Below are 21,180 nucleotides of genomic sequence, written 5' to 3'. Positions count from 1 at the left end.
CCGCCCGCCCAGGGATCGACAGGCACCCAACCTCGCAGGCCACAGATAAGAAGGAGGAGGAAGACGAAACTTCGATCTCTGGGGAGTTTCGAAAGCGACAAAGGGAAAGGACGGAGGAAGCAAAGGAAAGAAGCAACAGCCTGGTTGCGGTTCTTCGGGAAACTTCACCTTGCTTTTACGGAAAACAAAACCAAACCGCCCCACGTCCTCCCCAACTTACCGGCCCAGCCGCCTTCGGTTCCAAGGGCGCTCCTCCGCGACCCGACCGCCGGCGCTGGGAGCAGCTCTGGCGGGATCAGATCCCGGTGGCGACGAGGAAAGGGACGAGGGGCGGAGGCAAATGGCCGCCGAGTGAGACTAGGGAGCCGCCTCTCTCCTCCTCCTCCTCCTCCTTTTCCCTCGCCCGCCTACCTTCCTGGGCCTCCCCCGCGAGGGCTGGTCGCGCGGTTCCATGCAAAACAGGTCGCCAATGCGAAACATACACGCGCTATGTCTGAGAAGGAAGGCGCCCGGGTTTTCGGGGGTTCCCACGCCACGTTCCAAACTCATTTCGGACAAAAAGATTGCTCCCCCTTTAAAAACAACACTTGCGACTCCCGAAACCCTATACCAGGGGTAGGCAACCTTGGCTCTTTTATGACTCGTGGACTTCAACTCCCAGAATTCCTGAGCCAGCTTGGCTGGCTCAGGAATTCTGGGAGTTGAAGTCCACGAGTCATAAAAGAGCCAAGGTTGCCTACCCCTGCCCTATACGAATCATTTAGTGGTTTGCCGACTGGGTTTATTCTCTTAAGGCTTTTTAAGCCAATCCTGTTTTTAAACGTTATTCTTAACCACACCTTTTGAGTTTATGGAAAAGGATAATAACGACGGCTTCTATATCCGGGCTACCCAAATCCGGACTATCATGAGATAGGAGCCAAGTGTTAAAAATAGTTTCCTGTACTTGAACTGACAACTCGCAGTCCGGAGGATTTTGGCAGCCGAGCTAGGGTGGCACCAGGGTATTGATATTTTTTTAAAAAATAAAACACAATATGATAAACTTTGTCGCAGGCAATTTAAAAACAATCTAATCCTGGAATAGTTATTAGTCTAGGAAAGCATAATCAAGCAGGCAGGTCTTCAGCTATTTTACCAAACAGATGTTTCAACAAGTGTACCAGAAGGATGGAGATCCAAAACCTATTTCAGGGGAGGAATAACATACGTGTATTAGAAACCATTCATATATCCTGGACTAATTCATCCTAACATCCTGAGATTCATCCTAACAACTGGTTTTTCAATCTGAAGAGTTAAAACTCTGATTCCCCCTCCCCCACTCTAAACTTTAGTTAGCCATCAAAACTCTGCTAAGCAAATGTGTAAATTTAGACCAAATTTTTGGTCAAAAATGGGTCTTTTCATTTTACATTAGACCAAATGTAACCAGGGGGAGACTAGAGTTGTAATTCATCAATGACAGATAGTGGATTGGACTACTATGATATGCTCCAACTTGATCTTTTATGGTGAATACAAACTCTGATAGAAAATAGTAACTTTTAGAAAATGGGAATTAAGAATGGGTGTGACACAAAGATTTATATTACCTAAGTTGTTGCAGTTAGACAACAGCCCTGCCCCAAAGATAAGGCAGTAAGTACTATGAAAAAAGTCATATACATGTCAGCAAATATGGAACTTTCCTTCTTCCCAAGTAGGACTAAGGCCTTTTTCCTCTGAGAAAGTGTGAAACTTGGGGGTTGTTCAGAGTTTGAAATTCCTAAGAAAAGGTGATCTGGCTAGTATCTTATATTTTATTTTTTCTGTTGGTAGGCAAAATACATGCCAGGCCTGTACTATTGTATTTTGTCAGCTAAAGTTATATGTAGTTGTGTATTTAATCAATTTATTAGCTGCTTCAAATTGTTGAAGCTAGTCAAAGCAATGCTACATAATAGAGATTAAAACAGAAATACAGTAATATAAAGCAGTGGAAGTTAGAAGTGCAGTTGAGTGTTTGTCTTATGGTTGGGCCAAATTCACCATTTGTTTCTAGGCATGTATTAATTACACTTTATATTTTCTAGTTTCTTAGCTGGTTTGAGCATCATTTATTGGTCTAAAATGGGATACAAACAAATAAATACACATGAAAACATAAATTAAACATCTATTACAAGACTATCATTTTCATCTCAAAGTCTACTTGGCTTTGAATAAGATGCTGGGAAATGTAATCCAAAAAGCAATGAGTGGGCCCAGAATAAAACATCTCATTTTTAATTTTTACTATAAGTAGGATTAAGCATACAGTTTCAGTGCTAGCTGGGGGCAAGTATGTGCAAACTTACACAGAGCGTGAATTCCTATTTGTCAGGAAATAGGTATCTAGAATTTCCAAAAAACTATACAAATAATATGGAGTAATATAGCATACTTAAAGACACAGGTTTTCATAATAAAAAGAATCCTTAAATTTTTTTACTAAAGCACATCTTTATTTTGCAATTAAACAATTAAGATTCACAAGTAAACTATATATTTTTCAAGTTTGTACCTAGACAACTATTTGTCAATCAAAATTAAATATATCCACAAAATATGTATAACAGCATATGTTTCACATAATAGAAGGAATTTGCTCTTAAGACTAAAAACAAGATTTGTTAAATGTTAAATATTTATCTTCTTCTGGGAGCTGCTGGTATTATATATCATTAGTGTACCTTATTAATGATGAGGACTCTCCTTATACTCCAATGCAGGCAAAATATATAAGGCCCTTTTAACACATACAGTAGCTGCAGTGATGAATGATGAATTCTTTCTACATTGTCCAGTGTTAAACAAATCCAAGTGCATGTTAAACAGACCACATTTCCTGCTATTTAATATACAGGCTTAGCTGAATAATCTTGGTTTCTAAAAAATGAAAACACGCAACTTCAAAGACAAATTAATCTCTATGAGAACAAACTTGCACAATGAACAAAAGATGGACAATTAACTTTGCTTTAGATATAAATGAGATGGTCAAAGCCCATTCACTGAGCAGTGTAGCATCCAGATGAACTGGAGAACGCAAAATCACAAAAAACATGCAAATTCATTCCAGCAAAAAATAAATATGGCCACCCATAGAACAGTGGGTATGATTCAGACACTAGATTTTATATCCTTTAGTATTTACATGCAGAATAGCACCTGTGCCAGAAAAAAGGAAAGAAAGAAATCCTACATATAAACACAAAATTGTTTTAGAATTTGCTAGGAGAATCACATCATTAGTTAGTATCCATATTAATGTTACACTTGAAACCAGCCTCTAATGTGTGGAAATAATCATACTGATTAGTTTATTAAACAATAGAACAATACAATACAACTTAGTGCTAATTGTTTTAGAAGCTCCAATTCTATCATAGACTTTACCTACATAAATTGCAACTTTCCCTCTTAAAATTATTTTTGTGCATTACCTACTCTTTATAAAGTTATGCAAACAACTCTTGCTGATTTATAGATTTTAAAACAAATGTAAAAATACTAAACAGGAATCAAAGCATTGTGTGGGCATGTAAGTCCTTCCCACATTTATATTAAAGTTTCAATATTTTTTGCTTTCATAATTAAGCTGCATTTGAGGTTTTCCTCCAAGGTCTCCCAAGTCTGAAAATGTCTAAATACCGTAACTAGATATTGAACTGTACTGGATCCAATTATAATTTTTTCATTTATGGCAAATATCAGACATTGAAAAAAATAATCATAAAAGAACATAAGTATTTATGGGATTATTTTAATCTCACGGCTGATTATTACAATTCTGAAACTAAATTTGAAAAAAGGTGTTGTGATTCAGAACTGCATTGCTATGAAATACGCTGTCCTAGCACTATAACGGACAGAGAAGCATTAACATTAAGAATTCATCTGGAAGATGGTAGGATTAAGAATTTGGAGTTAATTAATGTATTTTAACATGGATGGAAGCAAACTGAAAAAGTAAGCTTTAAAACATTCACATTAGAAACCACCCCAATAAACTCTCATTAAGTTAAACATCTCTCTAATCATATAATAGATTTGTTTTATCTAAAAAGTTTTTCAGTAGTAAAGCATTACATAAAGTGCTACTATTTTGAACTTTTAAGAAATTTAGATAAAAATGAAATACACTTAAAGGATGTTAAATAAGTAATAAGTAAGCAAATATTGTCAAACTCTTAATTTCCAAATTATCCACTTTTGTTTCCCAGGGGAATAATTTCCAAAATATTATGGTAGTATAGTGGTCTTCAAAGTTTTGTGTAGGAGTTAGCATGCAATAACATTTTACTTAAGACAATATACTTTTACCATATAGCCAATGAAATTATTTCTTTAAATATTCTAATGACCCAGCTTGCCACTGATATGTAGGAATATTTAAACCTAGGGAATGAAACCTTCAAAGCTCAATAGGCAATTATCCAACCCAAGATGATTTTTTTCTTATTTGTTACTATGCCACTCAGAAGATTGAGAAATGTATTTTAGCTTTGGTTTGCATTTCTAGCTTAGCCATTACAATATAACTAAATTAAATTAAAACAAATATATTAGCTTGACCCTTCTAGCAATTCCCATGTTTTAAATGTCTCTCCATTTTTAAAATAAGCCAGGGGTCTTCAAACTTGGCCCTTTTATGGCTTGTGGACTTCAACTCCCAGAATTCCTCAGCCAGCGTGCCTGGCTGAGGAATTCTGGGAGTTGAAGTCCACAAGTCATAAAAGGGCCAAGTTTGAAGACCCCTGAAATAAGCTATTTAAATGTTACAGTGAACTAGATGATTTAGGTCTGTACCCAGTGTTTCTTATTTTGCAGCTTGTGACAATGGCACTAACTGAAAAAGTTAATCTTCCATGTTTTTGAAAACATGGCAGCTGCATATTAAAATTAACCAGTCCACACACAATCACTTAAAACAGATTTGTAACAAATGCGGAGCATATCAGAAAAATGAGATTATCATCTCCCCGGTATAAAACAAAGACTTCTTAGCTAATAGACTGAGTCCAAAATACTGCACTTTTACACTTTTTGAATTTAAAATCCATCCTGAATATTAGGAACCAATGGCATGTGTTGGGGCACAGATCTATAATGAGTAAACAGAAATTGTTAGGCAGCCTTTCCCAATTTGGGAATCCACTGGATGTATGGACTTCAGCTTCCAGAATTCCACATTCATTTGGAAGATGTCCAGATTGGGGAGGGCTGTTGCAAGGAATCCCCTTCTGCAACCCAGAAAACTCTCACAAATGCGAGAGTATCTTTAGATCCAAGTCACTATATTTGTAATTAAGGCATCTCTCAACTTATTTGCTTGGAAGCAAATCCAACTGGCAAAATGAATTTTTATATTCAGTTAGATATACTGTAAATCACTACCATGGCTATTTTAATGCATGTCAGGATCTGTTATGCCCACAATGTTTAGCTGTAAGCACATGGTGAATGGCTGCATACAGAGGAGGAAATATCTTTGCTGGAACATTTCTTCAGGGAAGAGCCTTAATGTAATATTCATAGGGATTCTGGAAGGAAATTTTTTTTCTGGTCCTCTGCTCTTTTATAATATAACATCTAGAATTTTATTAATAACTAGGGCAAGTTCTTTCCTGCCACTTTATACACTTTCTATTTATTTAGGAGGCTAATCTGTATGGTCCAATATATTACTCTTGTATATGGGTGGAATACACATGCAGACAATATGCTGGTCAAATATGCTTTACATCATGTGTAGATCTATGGATTTTAAAGCATGTATAAATCTAAATAATTTATGATTGTTGTCAACTCTACATTAATTTAAGATTACTAGTACCAGATGTCTCCATTCCTTGTAGACAGCTTAGTCACAGTGAAAAGGGACACTTGAATGAAACATGTATGGTTTAATACAGTGTTTGGGGTAGACATGCTATAAGACTCTCAGAGATCCGGGAATCATCCATTGCCAACTGAAGGCCTGCATAGTTGTAATCTTGTCCATCAAGCAGACCCCCTTCTAAAAATCTAAGGGAATTCTGCCTCCACCAGATGCAAAAATTTCTGAGATCCCACTTTCTCTCTACTACTTATCCTCCCTAAACAGCTGCATCTGAATGAAGCAACTCATTGCACCTTCCACAGATGTTACCTTCTCATCAGTACTTTGCTTCCAACAAAGTCCCATCCATACTGGTTCTATCAAAAAACAAAACAATCCCACCCCCCTCTCCAGCTCTCTTCACTTGCATTTTGGGCCTTCGGATTAGAGGAGAGCAGCATCTCTAAAAAATTAATTGCAGGATACTAGTATTACAACACTTGAAGATATTAGAACTAATGTGTATTTTACAAGTAGAAAATATTAGTAAAAATCTTTATATAAAGGTATTGATGAAAGCTGCGGCATGATTTTGGGGAGAGGGGAATTAAAGTGGCAAAATATTTTGGCCTGCAGAGTAGATACATGGTGGACTTTATTGTTTCTATAATGGCGTGTAATGCTGTAATTTAACATAGTCCACTTTTATCCAAAATTTACTTGTCCAAATGTTTCCATCAACTATTCCAAGAATAATTTTATTCACATACTACTACTATTACTACTAAAAATGTAGGAACATTGTTGTTATTACTAGAGATGCACATTCCACTCTGATTTGGAGGGATTTCTCTAAATGGTGCAATTAGCCAGTTGTATTCCTCAGAAAATGACTGGATACTTTATGTTTAACTTGGTATAACCCCCATCACCCCAAAGCCACACAACTTAAAAGGCAAAACAAAACAGAAACCATTTTAACAAGTCTTAAGAGTCCTAGATTTCTGTATGAGTCAAATCTTCAAAAGTACCTTAAATAGTTATAATTTTCAACATTAAAAAAAAATACATTGGCACAAAACTATTACCCTATTGCTCTTATTTACAATGAAAGCAACTTGAATTAGAAAACAGGAAATGTTACAATTTTTCTCCCCAGTTTTTAGCAAATAGTAAGAAAATATTTCTCCATAAAATCCGACATCCATAACACTCATCATTTTATATAACATTATGCCTGAAACACATTTTCATGTTTTGTACAGAATGAAACACATACAAAAATATTTTTCCTTTCAGCTTGATGCAGATCCCCATAACCCATTGCAAAGCAATTAGCAGTATTAACGTTTAGGTCATATAAAATATTAGTAAAATATTAATATCATTGTGGGCAGATTAACTTTTTATATTCATTTCAAAGACGTAAGGATACTTTTATTATTCCATTTATCTAATTTAGGCATTTAAATTCCTTTAGTTTGTGTCCTTACCAAGGAAATATAATTTCAAAATGTTTTTGTTGGCATGGATTAGTAACTCATAAATCAGCTTGGAGGGAGGACATTAAGGTGGTTAACATTTCTGACTCTATGTTGGATAAAGTACCAAATACCAAAACTTTGCTACAATAGTGTATCTTGTTGTAGCAATGTTTCTTGTAGATTTAAATTACTTTGGCAATCTTACATACAAATATGAGTGTATGTACAATATTAACAATGCACATTGCTGAACCATCCTAGAGTTTTCCCTTCAACAATCTCTAGTAAGATCATTAAGTGGCTTAATTAATGGTATAGGTATAATTTAATATTTATTTTAATTTGTTCCAAATGCAAGCCAACCTTGCAAATAACCAGCACAATGCTATAATTAAAAATAGTATCTAAGTCAACACACTTTCCAGTTATGAAGCTTCTTTTTAAGCAAACATGAGTAGATTTACGTTTATTATTTGCATTTACCAAAAGCTAGTAGTAAGAACCACCGCATTCCATTAAAAGCTTTACATTGCTTACACCAATGTGTAAGAAAAGTTTAGATGGTTGCAGACTTTGATGCGTGTTCCCACATTGCACTTTATCATATGAAACTCCCTTCTCCAATCTCTTATTTCTACAGAATAGTAACAGCCCATCAAAAGCCTTTTAGTTGTTTTATCTAGAATAACCTTGATTCCATCACTCCATTCATTTTCACTGCTGATGGAAATAGAAGTGCATTTCACATTTGCTTCAGTTTGTGCAAACACAACTATATTTCTAGTTTAGAAAAAGCTCTTTTAAGAATGTGGGGATTTTTGAAAGTCAGATTCAATCTCGTTTGAACCATAAGATGGGTAAAAAAAAGAATAGCTGATCAATTCCTTGATGGTAGTACTGGGGTGTATATGTATGTGTGATGGCAATAAAGAACTATTAAAGAAATATGCTAGATTTGGTTTAAGAAACAATACTGCTTAGCTTACAAGCCTATTTAAAACAAATCTAAAAGATTTTGTGAACTCCTTCATTTCACATCATGGCATAGGGTTATATATTAGCATTTAAACTGACTGGGAATGTCCTCAATGCATAATAGTTGGATTGAGGCATCATGTTACATACAGAAATTTCTCCTGTCCATGGAAGACTCTTAATCTAAGGTGAGGGATCCCTCTGTGGAAGCAGTTATGAGAAATAGATACCTCTATTTCCAGCCCTCTACAAGTTCTAAGAAAGTACAACTGACAGCAGGAAAAGGGGATTTGGAGAAAGTGCCTCCTTATCTACTGACATATCTGTAAGTTTCTCTCACCACAATATAAGTGTGTGTGTGTGCGTGCACATATCTATACATATACACATACATGCTCATTCACTCTTTCTAATCACACACACACACACACACAAATGCATTTTACAAACTTCATATTCTCATTCCATATATTCTGCATATCTTGCTTTTTAAAAATCTGGCAGCAAATCAAAATATTTAACTACAGACAGATTTAAGTTCATAAAGAATTAAATTGTCAACTTAGCTAGGGAAGGATTATTCATTGCCTGGTGGATTTTAACTGCCCTAGAAAACATTTCTGACTGAAACAAAAAACAAACCTATATGCAATCTGTTCAGATACTGCTAATTCCAACGGTATATGCCAATTCCTGAATGAAGTATCATAGAGAGACCCAAAGAGCTTATCGGAAAGCTCTAAGGGACAATGATCAAACTTTTAATGACACAATTTTCTTTTAAAAACATAAACATGACTTGAGAAGCAACAAACATGAACTTGGAGAAAAATAACTATGATAGGGAAATCTCACCTTGGATTTTCACATTTCAAGCAGAAGATCAATACAATTAAAATGGTATATCCTAGTCAAGTTATTACTTTTCAATGCGAGGGAAAAACAGAAGAACAAATTCTAAATCAATATATTGGCTTTCAATTATAAATTGCTAGCAGTTTACCAGTTGAAAGGAATGTGTCAGAATTTCCATTTCAATTCATAGCAGTAAACGAAGGTTATATACTTAATAGGCTAGAGTGCTTTTGCTACCCACAGTAAAAAGTACCCATAGGTACTTAGAGAGAGAAAAGGAACAGTGTTTTTGAGACCCCTTACTGTACCATATTCTAAGCACCAAGGATCATATTTCAAAATGAATCTAATTATGATGATGGCTTCCCCTTGAGGGCCACAACAAGTCCCTTGCCATTAAGACATACACTGTAAGTCTCAAGGCACTTAAGGGGTTAAGACAAAATACACACATTCATTCCCATAGGTAACGCCATCAATGTTTCAGAACACACTGGTGCCATAATCTGCCGAGAAACAGGAACAGAACTAGTAGTACGAAGAATGTTCATATACCAACTAAACAAAATGCTGGTTCAGTGGGCCATTATGCAGCTATTATTGGGTTAGATCATACTGCAACCTTCCGTTAGTAATCAGGTTAGATTCTAGAAGGGCACAGGGAGAAATGTGCTGTTTCAGTAGGCAGTGTATCTAATAGAAGGAATATTGCTAATATTTCACCAAAAGGTATAAAATAACATGACAACTTTAGCATTGGAAGAAATAGCTTTGCATGTATTGTAGTTGCTTTAGAAACAGGTGTCAAAGAACGAAAGTATTCCAAGCTTTTTTTTTTTTTCCTTTTTCTTTTTTGTAGCATTTTGAACAAAAGGGCTATATGGCACTGCAACCAAGTCTGGAAAATTATCCAGAACTCATGGAGCTCATTAACTCTGTGGCTTGTTTGAAGCAAAGCATGAATGGAGTCTTTCAATACAGAAAAATCATAGTGTTTTAGAGACTGATTTTCAGTTTTAACTTAAAGTGCAATAGTGCTGAAGTCCTTTTCAGTTCTTCATTATTTTCAGACATCATTTCTTTCAAGAAACATTATAGCACAAGTACAGTTTGTGTCTTATGTAGAATCTTCTCTGAAAGTTATGTTTTGCTTCCTATTTATTCAGTGATGTCTTTAAAGGTCTAACAAGTTCTTCTTTGTACACTTTCAAAATAGCCTCACAAACGAATCTGTATTGACTCTGGAAAAAAAGAGAGCAATTATTTGTATGGCAGAATGAAACAATTTTAAAGATTATCAATAAAATTTCAAGATACCATGCCAAACTTTCAAAATATTTAAATATATAAAACTCTTAACACCAATGAGAAATGTAATATTCAGAATCTAAATCCCATATTCCTAACTTTTAAGTAGCAAATCTGAAATCTTCCAACCGTGAATGATACTCTTTGTATACTTTATGCTTAATGCTTTATTAATTACTCTTACTGATTAATAGAATTAAGAACTCTAGTTTCTTTAATATACAAAACCTGTACTTATCCCGCTATTTGCTCTACAAACTACTTTCCAAATGAAAAAATAGGCCAACTGCAAACATTCAGGGTGTTTGTACTGTATTTTCTGCTATTTGCTAGAATATAATTTTCATCTGTGCACAAAAACCAACTTTGATTATGCCAGCATAAAGCATTAGCTCATCGCTGATTTCATTAGCTAGGTATTGCTTAATGAACTTTACTAGTTTTTCTTTAACATTATTGTAGGCCACTTCTTGTGTCTTTTTGTCATCTATTCTGAAAGTCATTACACTGCAACATTCTGTAGCTTTAATAAATAGCACTTTATCCAAGACCTACCTTTTCAGATTTTAATCTGCATATATTAATTACTGATATACTATGTATAAAGTCATTTCGTTATCTGATGGGCAGCAAATAACTCAATTAAATAAATAAATTAAACAAACAAGCAAATCAAGTAAAATATGTGATTGTGACAGGGTACTATTTTTAATGGCATAGCGTGAATCTAGAAATCTGATTCAAATACTGTACTGGTTTTAAAAAAAGAACAATGAAAAAATAAGACAATGCCATCTTGTGGATATTATGTGGAAATGTGCACATTTGCAAAGGAAAAGTAGACTTAATTCTGATTCTAATTTTACTAATACCATATAATTGAAACAACAGTGTAGTATCTTACTCATATGTGTTTAAATTCACTTTTACGTTTTAATGCAAAGTTCATCCTCTCACAGATTTTAAACATAGTGAAGCATGGTTAATGGCTTTATTTGAAACAAGTATACACCTTGATCCAGAAAAATATTTTAGCAAGAATATTTTCATCCATAGATTTCTTTTGCTGAATGTACAAAAGTGTGTTATAGAACAGAAGAAAAATATCTAAAGTGCTCAAATAACATTTTTGGCAAAAACCAAGGATAGGCAAGCAGAAAGTTTTTAATGAAGACACTGATATCTATAATCAAGTGTACCATTCTTTTAATAACTGTAGCACGACTGATAACTGTTTGAGAAAGGGAACTTACAACATATAAATGGTATAGAGTTACTGATTTTGTATTTGTTATGTGTCTTTTCCTCCTAAAACTACCTAGTAAACTCTTTGAATTAAAGCCTATACTTTTATCATGACATTATATCCTGAGCCAAATACTATAAACATAAAGGAACAAACATCTACCGTTGCTCCACAGAGAGCATTCTAACCTATTGCATTTATGTGTGGTTTGCCAACTACACAGTAGCAGATAGGAAAGCATTCCAGAAGTTCATTAACATCACCCAGAGGATTGTTGCCTGCCCTCTCCCCCACCCCCGGTGACAAACTGTACAGTTCCCGCTGTCTTAGGAAAGCTCATAAAATTCTTAAAGTCTCATCTCATCCAGGACATTCTTTTTTTGAACTATTACCATCTGGCAGACGGTATAGGATAATAAAAATAAAAACAAATAGGCTGAAAAATAGTTTTTATCCCAGAGCTGTACTCATATTAAATACTACTGTATAGTACAACATTGAAGTGCAATATTAAAAATATTAAAAATATGAGCCAGCAGTGTGCTGCAGCTGCCAAAAAAGCCAACACAGTGCTAGGCTGCATTAACAGAGGGATAGAATCAAGATCACGTGAAGTATTAATACCACTTTACAATGCCTTGGTAAGGCCACACTTGGAATACTGCATTCAGTTTTGGTCACCACGATGTAAAAAAGATGCTGAGACTCTAGAAAGAGTACAGAGAAGAGCAACAAAGATGATTAGGGGACTGGAGGCTAAAACATATAAGGAACAGTTGCTGGAATTGGGTATGTCTAGTTTAACAAAGAGAAGGACAAGGGGGGACATGATAGCAGTGTTCCAATATCTCAGGGGCTGCCACAAAAAAGATGGAGTCAGGCTATTCTCCAAAGCGCCTGAAGACAGGACAAGGAGCAACAGGTGGAAACTAATCAAGGAGAGAAGCAACCTAGAACTAAGGAGAAACTTCCTGACAGTTAGAACAATTAACCAGTGGAACAACCTGCCTCCAGAAGCGGTGAATGCACCAACACTGGACGTTTTTAAGAAGAAACTGGACAGCCATTTGTCTGAAATGGTATAGGGTTTCCTGCCTGAACAGCGGGTTGGACTAGATGACCTCCAAGGTCCCTTCCAACTTTATTATTATTATTATTATTATTATTATTATTATTATTATTATTATTATTATTATTATTATTATTATTATTATTAGGGGCAGCACAATGGTGAATAGAATGTGAAGGATGTGTGTGTATAATGTATGTTCTTATTTGTGGTTTTTACTTGTGTACTGTGCACTGTGGATATCACTTAATTTCATTGTGAATTACACAATGACAATAAAAGATATTCTATTCTACTTTATGCATAAGAAAACTGTGAGTAATACAAGCAGCCAAATAGGACTAACATATATTTTTCAACTGTGTGCAGAAAATTATGTTGTCCATTAGCAAACATTTTTGCTTTTAGGAAATAGGTAAGCTACAATGTGAGATACATAGTTTTTTAAAGATTAAATTGACCAGAATATGAATCTAGCATATCTTCAAATGTGAAATCTTACTTAATATACTTATATGCAATGCTGAGCTGCATGCCCATGGTGGAAATCCATACAAATGAAAGCAACAGCTCATGTTTGCAGCTGGGCTTTTCTGCCTTCATATGTGTCTTTTAAAATTTGTTGAATTGTTAGAAGAATGTGGTATGAAGCAAAGAAGCTGCAGCAAGGAGAACTGACAAAAATTCAAAGGGATCATCTTGGGTAAAGAGATTTTTTTTTCACTTGCATTTGCTGTCTTAAGACAGTATCTTTTTACCATATGGGATAATTAGGAAAAGCTATTTAAATATAAGTCTGATTGTGCAACTGATTTTAACATGATTGAAATTAATTATTTTAGATGGTCTTTTCTTGAAGATTTAATTCCGTATATAAAACTCAACTTAAGATTTGCAGATGATGTTGTTCTCTTCTCACAAGATCCAGAAGAGATACACACAAGAGCTGCACGAAGCAGAACCATTTGGCTTAAAAATAAACCTGAAAAACAGCCAGGTTATATGTAATAAATTCACTAAAGAATTTTTTTTATATCTGGAGAAGAACTAGATATAGGAGACCGCTACATATACCTTGGCCAATGGATCTCAATGGAAAGTAATACAATAAAGGAACTTGAACGGGTCTGTTAAATGTGGTTGGTAGGCATTCAGCAAGCTAAGTGTAATTTTCAAGAACAACGTCCTCCTATGCCTAAAGAGAAAAGTTTTCAATCAGTGTGTGCTGCCTGCTCTAACATATGCCGGTGAAACATGGACACTAATCTCACAATTAATACAAAAGCTATGAGTGGCACAAAGACCATGGAAAGATATATGATAGATGGAAAGATACAAGATAGAAAACCCTGCACATGGATTAGAGAACAAATGAAAGTATCTGATATCATCAAGAGAGTAAAAGAATTGAAATGGAAATGGGCCGGTCACATAGGAAGAAGAACTGATGGCAGGTGGACCCAGGCAGTCATAGAATGAATCCCACTTGATAAAAAGCATCCACGAAAGAGACCTAAAGCAAGATGGATCGACAACATCAGCAAGTATTGCGGGCCCAATTGGAAAAGAAAGCTCAGGACCACATAGGTTGAAAACATGCGGAAGAGGCCTTCATCCTGTAGTGGACAGACAATGGCTAGAATGATGATGATGATAAAACTCAATTGTCTTGGAATACAATATAAAACAATTATCCATAACCATATATCAGTAAGATTTTGCTATTATGGATATCCCAAAGGTGCTTTTTCAAAAGGCAGCTGGACTTTGTATCAGCTGCCACCTTATGCTTGCTTGTACTTAGCTGCCATGCGGTGACAGACTGCCATGAACTATGGGAAGGGGAAGGAAGGGGAAATGCTTCACGGAAACATGAGTGCTGAGTCTCCTCCAGATGCTGCCTCAAGGTCACCCAGCTGGAAGGAGGAGGGAGTCACATACTAAATCGGTGCTTGGACTGACCAGTATGAAAACATCTTGCCTGCAACTGACTGGTTACCCTTGGTGGGCAATGAGAGACAGTTAAGGGAGGGAAAAGTAGAACTTGGGGAATTTGGCTGCAATTTTCAATTCTGGCTTTGCACTACTGCAGTTCAGTTGATCTCTAACAAACTATACCCTTCCCAACAAATGGAGCCCAGGATCATTTCTTCAGAACTGAAGAAGCTTCTTGGATGAGAAATGAAACGTCTTCAAGGAAAACCAAGGTCCAGTTGTCTTTTGAGAAAGGAGCTTTGGGACAACTATGACCTGGATGACTGAGAATCTCCATAGACAAAATCCATAGGTATTACGGATAGTTGCATAATCAGCCAATGTTTAGACTGCATTAGTTTATCAACCGTTTGAAATTACAACAGTGCTGAAAAAAGTGACTTATGACAAGTTCTTGCACTTATGCTTATCACAGCCTCTCCACAATCACACGATTGTGATTTGGTACTTGGCAATAGTTGCGCATTTACAATGGTAACAGGGTCCCGCAGTGACATAATCACCATTTCTAACCTTCCTAGCCAGCTTCCAACAAATCATTGGGGAAGCAAGCTGGGAGGTCACAAGTCGCAGCTACATGACGTCGTGTTTAACAACTATTGTGATTCACTTAAGAAAAACATTGCAAAATCAGATGTGATCATGCTTCACTTAATGACTGCAATGCTCAACAAATTTTCTGGTCACTACTATGGTTGAAAATCGAGGACCACCCGTATACTGAACTAATATTTTCCTCTTCAAAGCAAGGAATTACAATTCCTAATATGTTATTGGTAACAGTTTACTCTGTTTAGCAACTTACAGGTGTTTGGATCATCATTGCCCTTTGATCTCTCATTGTTCTTACAATATCCAAGGGATAAACAGGCTGATTACATTCAATAAGACACATTGCTGTTTCCATAGTAATAAGAACTCCAGTTCGTCCAATCCCTGCACTGCAAAGGAGAGAAAGGTTATTATTTTCAAATTTAATACTTTTTAAATCTTTTAAAATACTTCTATAATTTATATAAATCAACACTGAAAATAATTTAGCACATCTTTAAGTAGATTACTTTGGGGGATTTGTCTTGTAACTCTGAAAGCTGAACACTTTTAAAAAAAATACAGGTGTGATGAGCATTCCATTATTTATTTTAATAATGACATTATTTCACAGCAGCTAAAGTAATCCAAGCATAGTAGCATTTCTACACATGGCTCCCTGTTCACACCACACGCCTTTCCCATTAGGTGAAACCTCTTCCAGTCTTTCCCATTGGTTGGCATTCTTATTTGCACTACCCTGCTGTGCAAAAGAATGCATTTTGAGGGGGGGGGTTGGGGTTTTTTTTATTCCAAGGAAACGGAACCCTCTTCAAAATCTTTCTTCCCAATAGGAGGGGTGTGTGGGGGGGGGGGAGGAAACACATGAAGCTTGGACTCCTGTTCAGTTTGCCTCATTTCTTCGGGTATGCCTTTGTTGGGATATATTTTTTAAAGGGAGGGAAGCAATTGCCTGCAGACTTAGACTAACAACAGGATGGGGTATGTAAGTGTGTGCTGCTTTTATTCTGGAAAACTCCAACAAAGGTTGGAAAGAGGCCCGAAGAGGTACAGGGATGAGCAGAGTGGCACACCCCACTTTGGCTCCCTTTGGTCGGAAACTTTCCATTCAACTGCTGGGAAGTTTTACTCTGTAGGTGTAGCTAAGATGGCATTTTGGCACATTCTCACTCTGGAGCTGCTTGCCATCCTACAAGGCAGGCAGGCAGGCAGGCAGGCTGCAGGGCAGCTAAAAGGGCAGAGATGGGAGACAGGCAGATAGGGGGAATTGGAGACAGTCCTTTACCTTACTGAGGTTCAGGGCTGGGAGGGACGGTGTGTAGTGTGATTTGCATTGGGATGGGTACTTGCTTAATGACCCAGGATTCTTGGTTAACAGTGGCGACAGGGAGTAGCAGATTGCCATCTGTAAATGATGGGGTCACAATATCTCACAACCATATTGCTTAGTGACAGAAATTTTGATCCCATTTGTGGTCAGAGGTTAAGGGCCACCTGTATCTATTCCAACACAGGATACTCAAAAAAATAACCAAGAAACATATTATTGAATATTATCTTATTTAATTGCTTATTTCAATGTCATTCTAACTTTTGTGTGTCCTACATCATTAGTCAGAACACTGCACAATGAAATAACATTTATCAGTTAAAAGCATTGGAAAAGAGTTCACAGGAATTTCCATAATGACAGAATACCTGCAATGAACAATAACAGGTTCTTCTTTCCCAGCCCTTCTTTTCCGGACAAGACATACAAAATCTAAGAAATCACTGGAATCATCAGGAACTCCATGATCAGGCCATGCTACGTACTGGATCTGAGTGAGTGGACGATCCTCATTTTTCTATTGAGACACAATATTTTCTCTAAAATCAACAAGCATTCAATATTCTCCTAAAATATACTTACATTTTGAAGTAAATTCTGCACCAGTGTTTTAAGTTATTAATCTCATATGACATACAATGACATGACATGAAATGAAATGAAAAATCACAGAGAGGATAAGGCAGAGATTATAACAATTGTAAATTACAGAGTTGTAAAACTAACTATACTGTTGAGCTGATTTTAGATAAGAATTTATGACGTTCCCTTTAGAGATAAAAGTGGAACAAGTAGGCCTTGTTTCAATTCATAGGGATTGCATGCCAATGTTCACACATGAATAACAAAATCAGAGTTAAAAACTCATTCAGTCTATGGGAAGAGAGATCATCTAGTTCTGGAGCACTTCAGTCTTATCAACACTTCAGCTTTCTTCAGTCTCCGATAAGAGATCAGTGGAGCACTTATCTTTTTCTTTCACCTCAAAGCCATAGAAAATGTTGGCTCTTGCATTTTGAAAATGACCAGTTGTTGTAGGTGTAATTATATTTGTAAAACATCTTGTAACAAAATGCTCTCCTCTTTCCCCCACCCCCCTTGAAGTAGATTGAGGTGAGTGAATGGCCCAGGTATTCAATGAACTTCTGTGACTAAACATCAAGAACCTACATTTCCTCACTCCTGATCCAACACCTTAACCACTACATCATATTGGCCCCCTCAGAATTTGACTTTGCAAGTTAAACCAGGATGTCTTTAACTCCAAAAATTAATGATTAAAAAGAATGGGTTTTTTTATGAAACGCAGGTACAGTAACTGGTGTATGACTTGAAAAGTCATCAACAGAAGGTTCATTGGTTGGATCAAGGAGGCAGTGCTGGACAGCAGGTAAGCCTTTTTCCAGGTTTGGATGGGTAACCAGGATTGCTAGGGGCAACATCGAAGGCTCTAAAGGCCAAATGTCTCTGTGCTCAAACAGAAAGGCACGCCCCTTTTCACAGATTACTCTGCTAAGCGGCATTTTCCTCTGTCCACAGGTTGAGGGCCTTTCCCATCTATTTCAGATGGGAAGTGGACAAACAGAACAGATCCTCATGGATAATGGCTTTCCTCTTTTTTTTTTTTATGAAGCAGATAGCAGATTGAGTGATTTTGTAATGCTCCAAAGCAGATGCTTTGCTCTTACATCCTCTTCTTTTAAGAGGAACACTTTTCAACAGAGCATTTCCAAAAACATATATCATTCAATTACTGCAGGAAGCACAAGACCATATGAAGTATGTTGCATATTAAAACTTTCATATATGAAAATCTTAAAAACTATAACAAATGAAAAAAAAATCAAATTTTGAAAGGCTCCTTCAGACTACAGGTAGTCCTCAACTTATAACCACAACTGGGAGCGGAATTTTAGTTGCTAAGTGACACAGCTGAGTCATCACTTAACCAAAACTGACTTTACATCCATTTTTACTGTGGTTGTTAAATGAATCGCTGTAGTCATTAAGCAATTCACTCTGGTTGTTAAGCAAATCTGGGTTCACCAATTTACTTTTGCTTGTCCAGAGCCAGCTGGGAAGGATGCAAATCATGAGCACAGGACTGCAAGATGCGGCAACCATTGTAACTGCGAGCAGGTTGCCAAGTATTTGAATTGCCATTTTTTTTCAAGGCTATCATGACTCCGAACTGTCATTAAACGAACAGTCATAAGTCAAAGACTACTTCTCTCTATGACAGTGGTTCTCAACCTTTTTAATGCCGCGACCCCAACCGATCGTAAGTCGAGGACTAAACCGGTCGTAAGTTGAGGACTAAACCGGTCGTACGTCAAGGACTAAACCGGTCGTAAGTCGAGGACTACCCAACCGGTCGTAAGTCGAGGACTTTCCCTGCCCGGGAGCGCCGCGCATGCGTAGTTCCGCCCCCTGCGCCAGCCGAGGCGTAGCTGGCAAGCGGCAGAGACGGAGCAGGCCGACCACCAGCTGGCCCAGCCCAAGGGAGGTAAGGCATCCGCCGGAAAAGGGGGAAAAAAATGGCGGACAAAAAAAAATGGCGGACAGCCTTGCTTGGCGACCCCCATGAAATGGTCAATCGACCCCAAATGGGGTCCCGACCCACAGGTTGAGAACTACTGCTCTATGAGGTCCTGGTTATAGTTTCTTTTGTTTATGTCTAAAGCTAACTCTTGTACTGTTAATATTAATGTGCTTTTCTTGTTACTACTATTATTAATAGTTTTATTTAAACATCAGTATTTCTTATTCTTTAAAAAATTATTTTGCTATTATTTATTCTCTAATTAAAATCTAATTTCTGATAATGTATTAATAGTCCTTTGTTTGGAATAAAATATTAGCAATAATATGCTGTTTTAGGAATCTCTCCGTTGTGACAGGAAAAAAGAAAGTAAAAATGATATGAAAGAAATGAAGTTATATGGCGAGTTGCCTTCCAAGAGTGACATTAGACCAACGATCAAGAAGTAAAAAATACCCCAGTCAAGGAACCACCAACTCAGACAAACAAGCTGACAGTAAACAACAGGCTAATCGAGGAACCACCCAGACCATCCTATAGCACTTACAGGGCAAGCCCACTGGTATATAAATGAAGTGATGATGTTATTTAGTTTGGTAATGAAATGTCTGCAAGAAAATAATCAACAACCAAAATTGGAGAACACCAAGGACACATAGTTTAACCAGTTCCATCAGTTGCCTTCAGGTACTGGGTTTCACCAAACTGGATCAATTAGACTGAATGTCTCACCTCTAAATTAAATAATGTCATCTCTCTGAAGACATAGGCAGGATTTCCTTCTTCTGAATGGCAGGTGACTTGGAAATTTCCATATAAGGAGCTTCCGCCAGGCTCTGGCCAGTATTGATGACATTTTACCTAAAGTCAACAGATTTTTATTATTATTATTAGGGTTCGTCACATGTTCAGACTAGATGTTCAGACTAGATTTGGCATTGTTTATCCCCCTATTGAATCCTTCCCAGAGACCTGAGATACGTTGTTTATTGGTGTTAAAGATATCAGGATGAAAGCTGCTTTTTGCAACTGACTGATGGTGATTTTCTCAATATTATTATTATTGCTACTGCTATTAAAAAGTTTTCTACATACAAGTAGTCCTCAACATACAACATAACTGAGCCTGGAATTTATATTAATGATGCAGGTCACTTTTAGAAACCAGTAGGATAAAGTAAAAATAAAAAGTATATAATAATGCATTTTTATATTCCTCAGATGATCAATCCTAGTGGCAGCCATGTTAGATTTGGCTTAACTGGATAAAATTCTTTCACATTTTATAACTACATTTAATATAGGAACACATTCTTTTCAACCTGTTGGAAACTGATTGGCATTACTGTTATGTATCATCATAATACTGATTTTTCTTCTTCTTAGCATTTCCTTGCAAGTGTAGGGCTGCTTTTTTTGGGGGGGGGGGGGAATCAACCAAATATTGATCCATTGATTGCAACAGGAATTGACCGAATGGTTTGTCATCCAAGCCTGAGCAACTCATGGGCTGAATGTCCAAAGTCACTCAGACAGCTTTCATGCCTAAGGTGTGGTAGAACTCACAATCTCCTAGTTTCCAGCCTGGTGCCTTCAGCACTATACTAAACTGGCTCTCCATCACAATACTAAATTTGATATTACTAATTTGTTCACTCTGCAACATATTGCTCAAAGCAGTTACTAATAAATGGAAGGCTCAGAATAAAATATTATTAAATACAGACTGTATAACCATTCGCATTCTGGAAAAGATTCAAAAAAAGCAGTCAACTAGTACTGGTCTTAGCCTCCTCCAAAATCTTTTAACAACGCAGTAGTATTTATTGCCTTTCTAAATGTTGTCCAGGAACTAATTCAATGCACGTTCTAGGGTAGGCTAAAAAAAATGGCATTATCTTGTCACTTGTAAAAATGGCTTTTAATAGACCAAAAGAAAGTCTTCTCTGAACGTAGAAGCTGTAGTAATATATTAGAAG

At 36.6% G+C, this 21,180-nt stretch overlaps 2 protein-coding genes across 4 annotated transcripts in view; both read right to left on the bottom strand.

Moving 5' to 3' along the window:
• The window catches only part of EPB41L5 (erythrocyte membrane protein band 4.1 like 5), a 64,101-nt gene extending 63,761 nt beyond the window's left edge, over positions 1 to 340 (bottom strand). The window contains exon 1 of the mRNA XM_015825717.1: positions 221 to 340. The gene's annotated coding sequence lies outside the window, so the exon portion shown is untranslated. The remainder of the gene's footprint in view (positions 1 to 220) is intronic.
• A 9,576-nt stretch (positions 341 to 9,916) lies between these two features.
• Positions 9,917 to 21,180, bottom strand: part of LOC107296371 (tyrosine-protein phosphatase non-receptor type 4) — a 39,646-nt gene continuing 28,382 nt past the window's right edge. For all 3 annotated transcript variants that reach the window (XM_015825716.1, XM_015825714.1, XM_015825715.1), the window contains 4 exons: positions 19,934 to 20,062; positions 17,028 to 17,176; positions 15,583 to 15,718; positions 9,917 to 10,400 (listed from right to left, as the gene is read on the bottom strand). In XM_015825716.1, coding sequence (XP_015681202.1) covers positions 10,314 to 10,400; positions 15,583 to 15,718; positions 17,028 to 17,176; positions 19,934 to 20,062 — 501 coding nt within the window. In that variant the 3' untranslated portion in view covers positions 9,917 to 10,313. The remainder of the gene's footprint in view (positions 10,401 to 15,582; positions 15,719 to 17,027; positions 17,177 to 19,933; positions 20,063 to 21,180) is intronic.

This window comes from Protobothrops mucrosquamatus, unplaced genomic scaffold (genome assembly GCF_001527695.2).
Source record: "Protobothrops mucrosquamatus isolate PMUCROS unplaced genomic scaffold, P.Mucros_1.0 scaffold2767, whole genome shotgun sequence".
Taxonomy (NCBI): domain Eukaryota; kingdom Metazoa; phylum Chordata; class Lepidosauria; order Squamata; family Viperidae; genus Protobothrops; species Protobothrops mucrosquamatus.
Note: the sequence above shows the minus strand (reverse complement) of the source record. Positions and strands in the feature narration are given on the sequence as shown.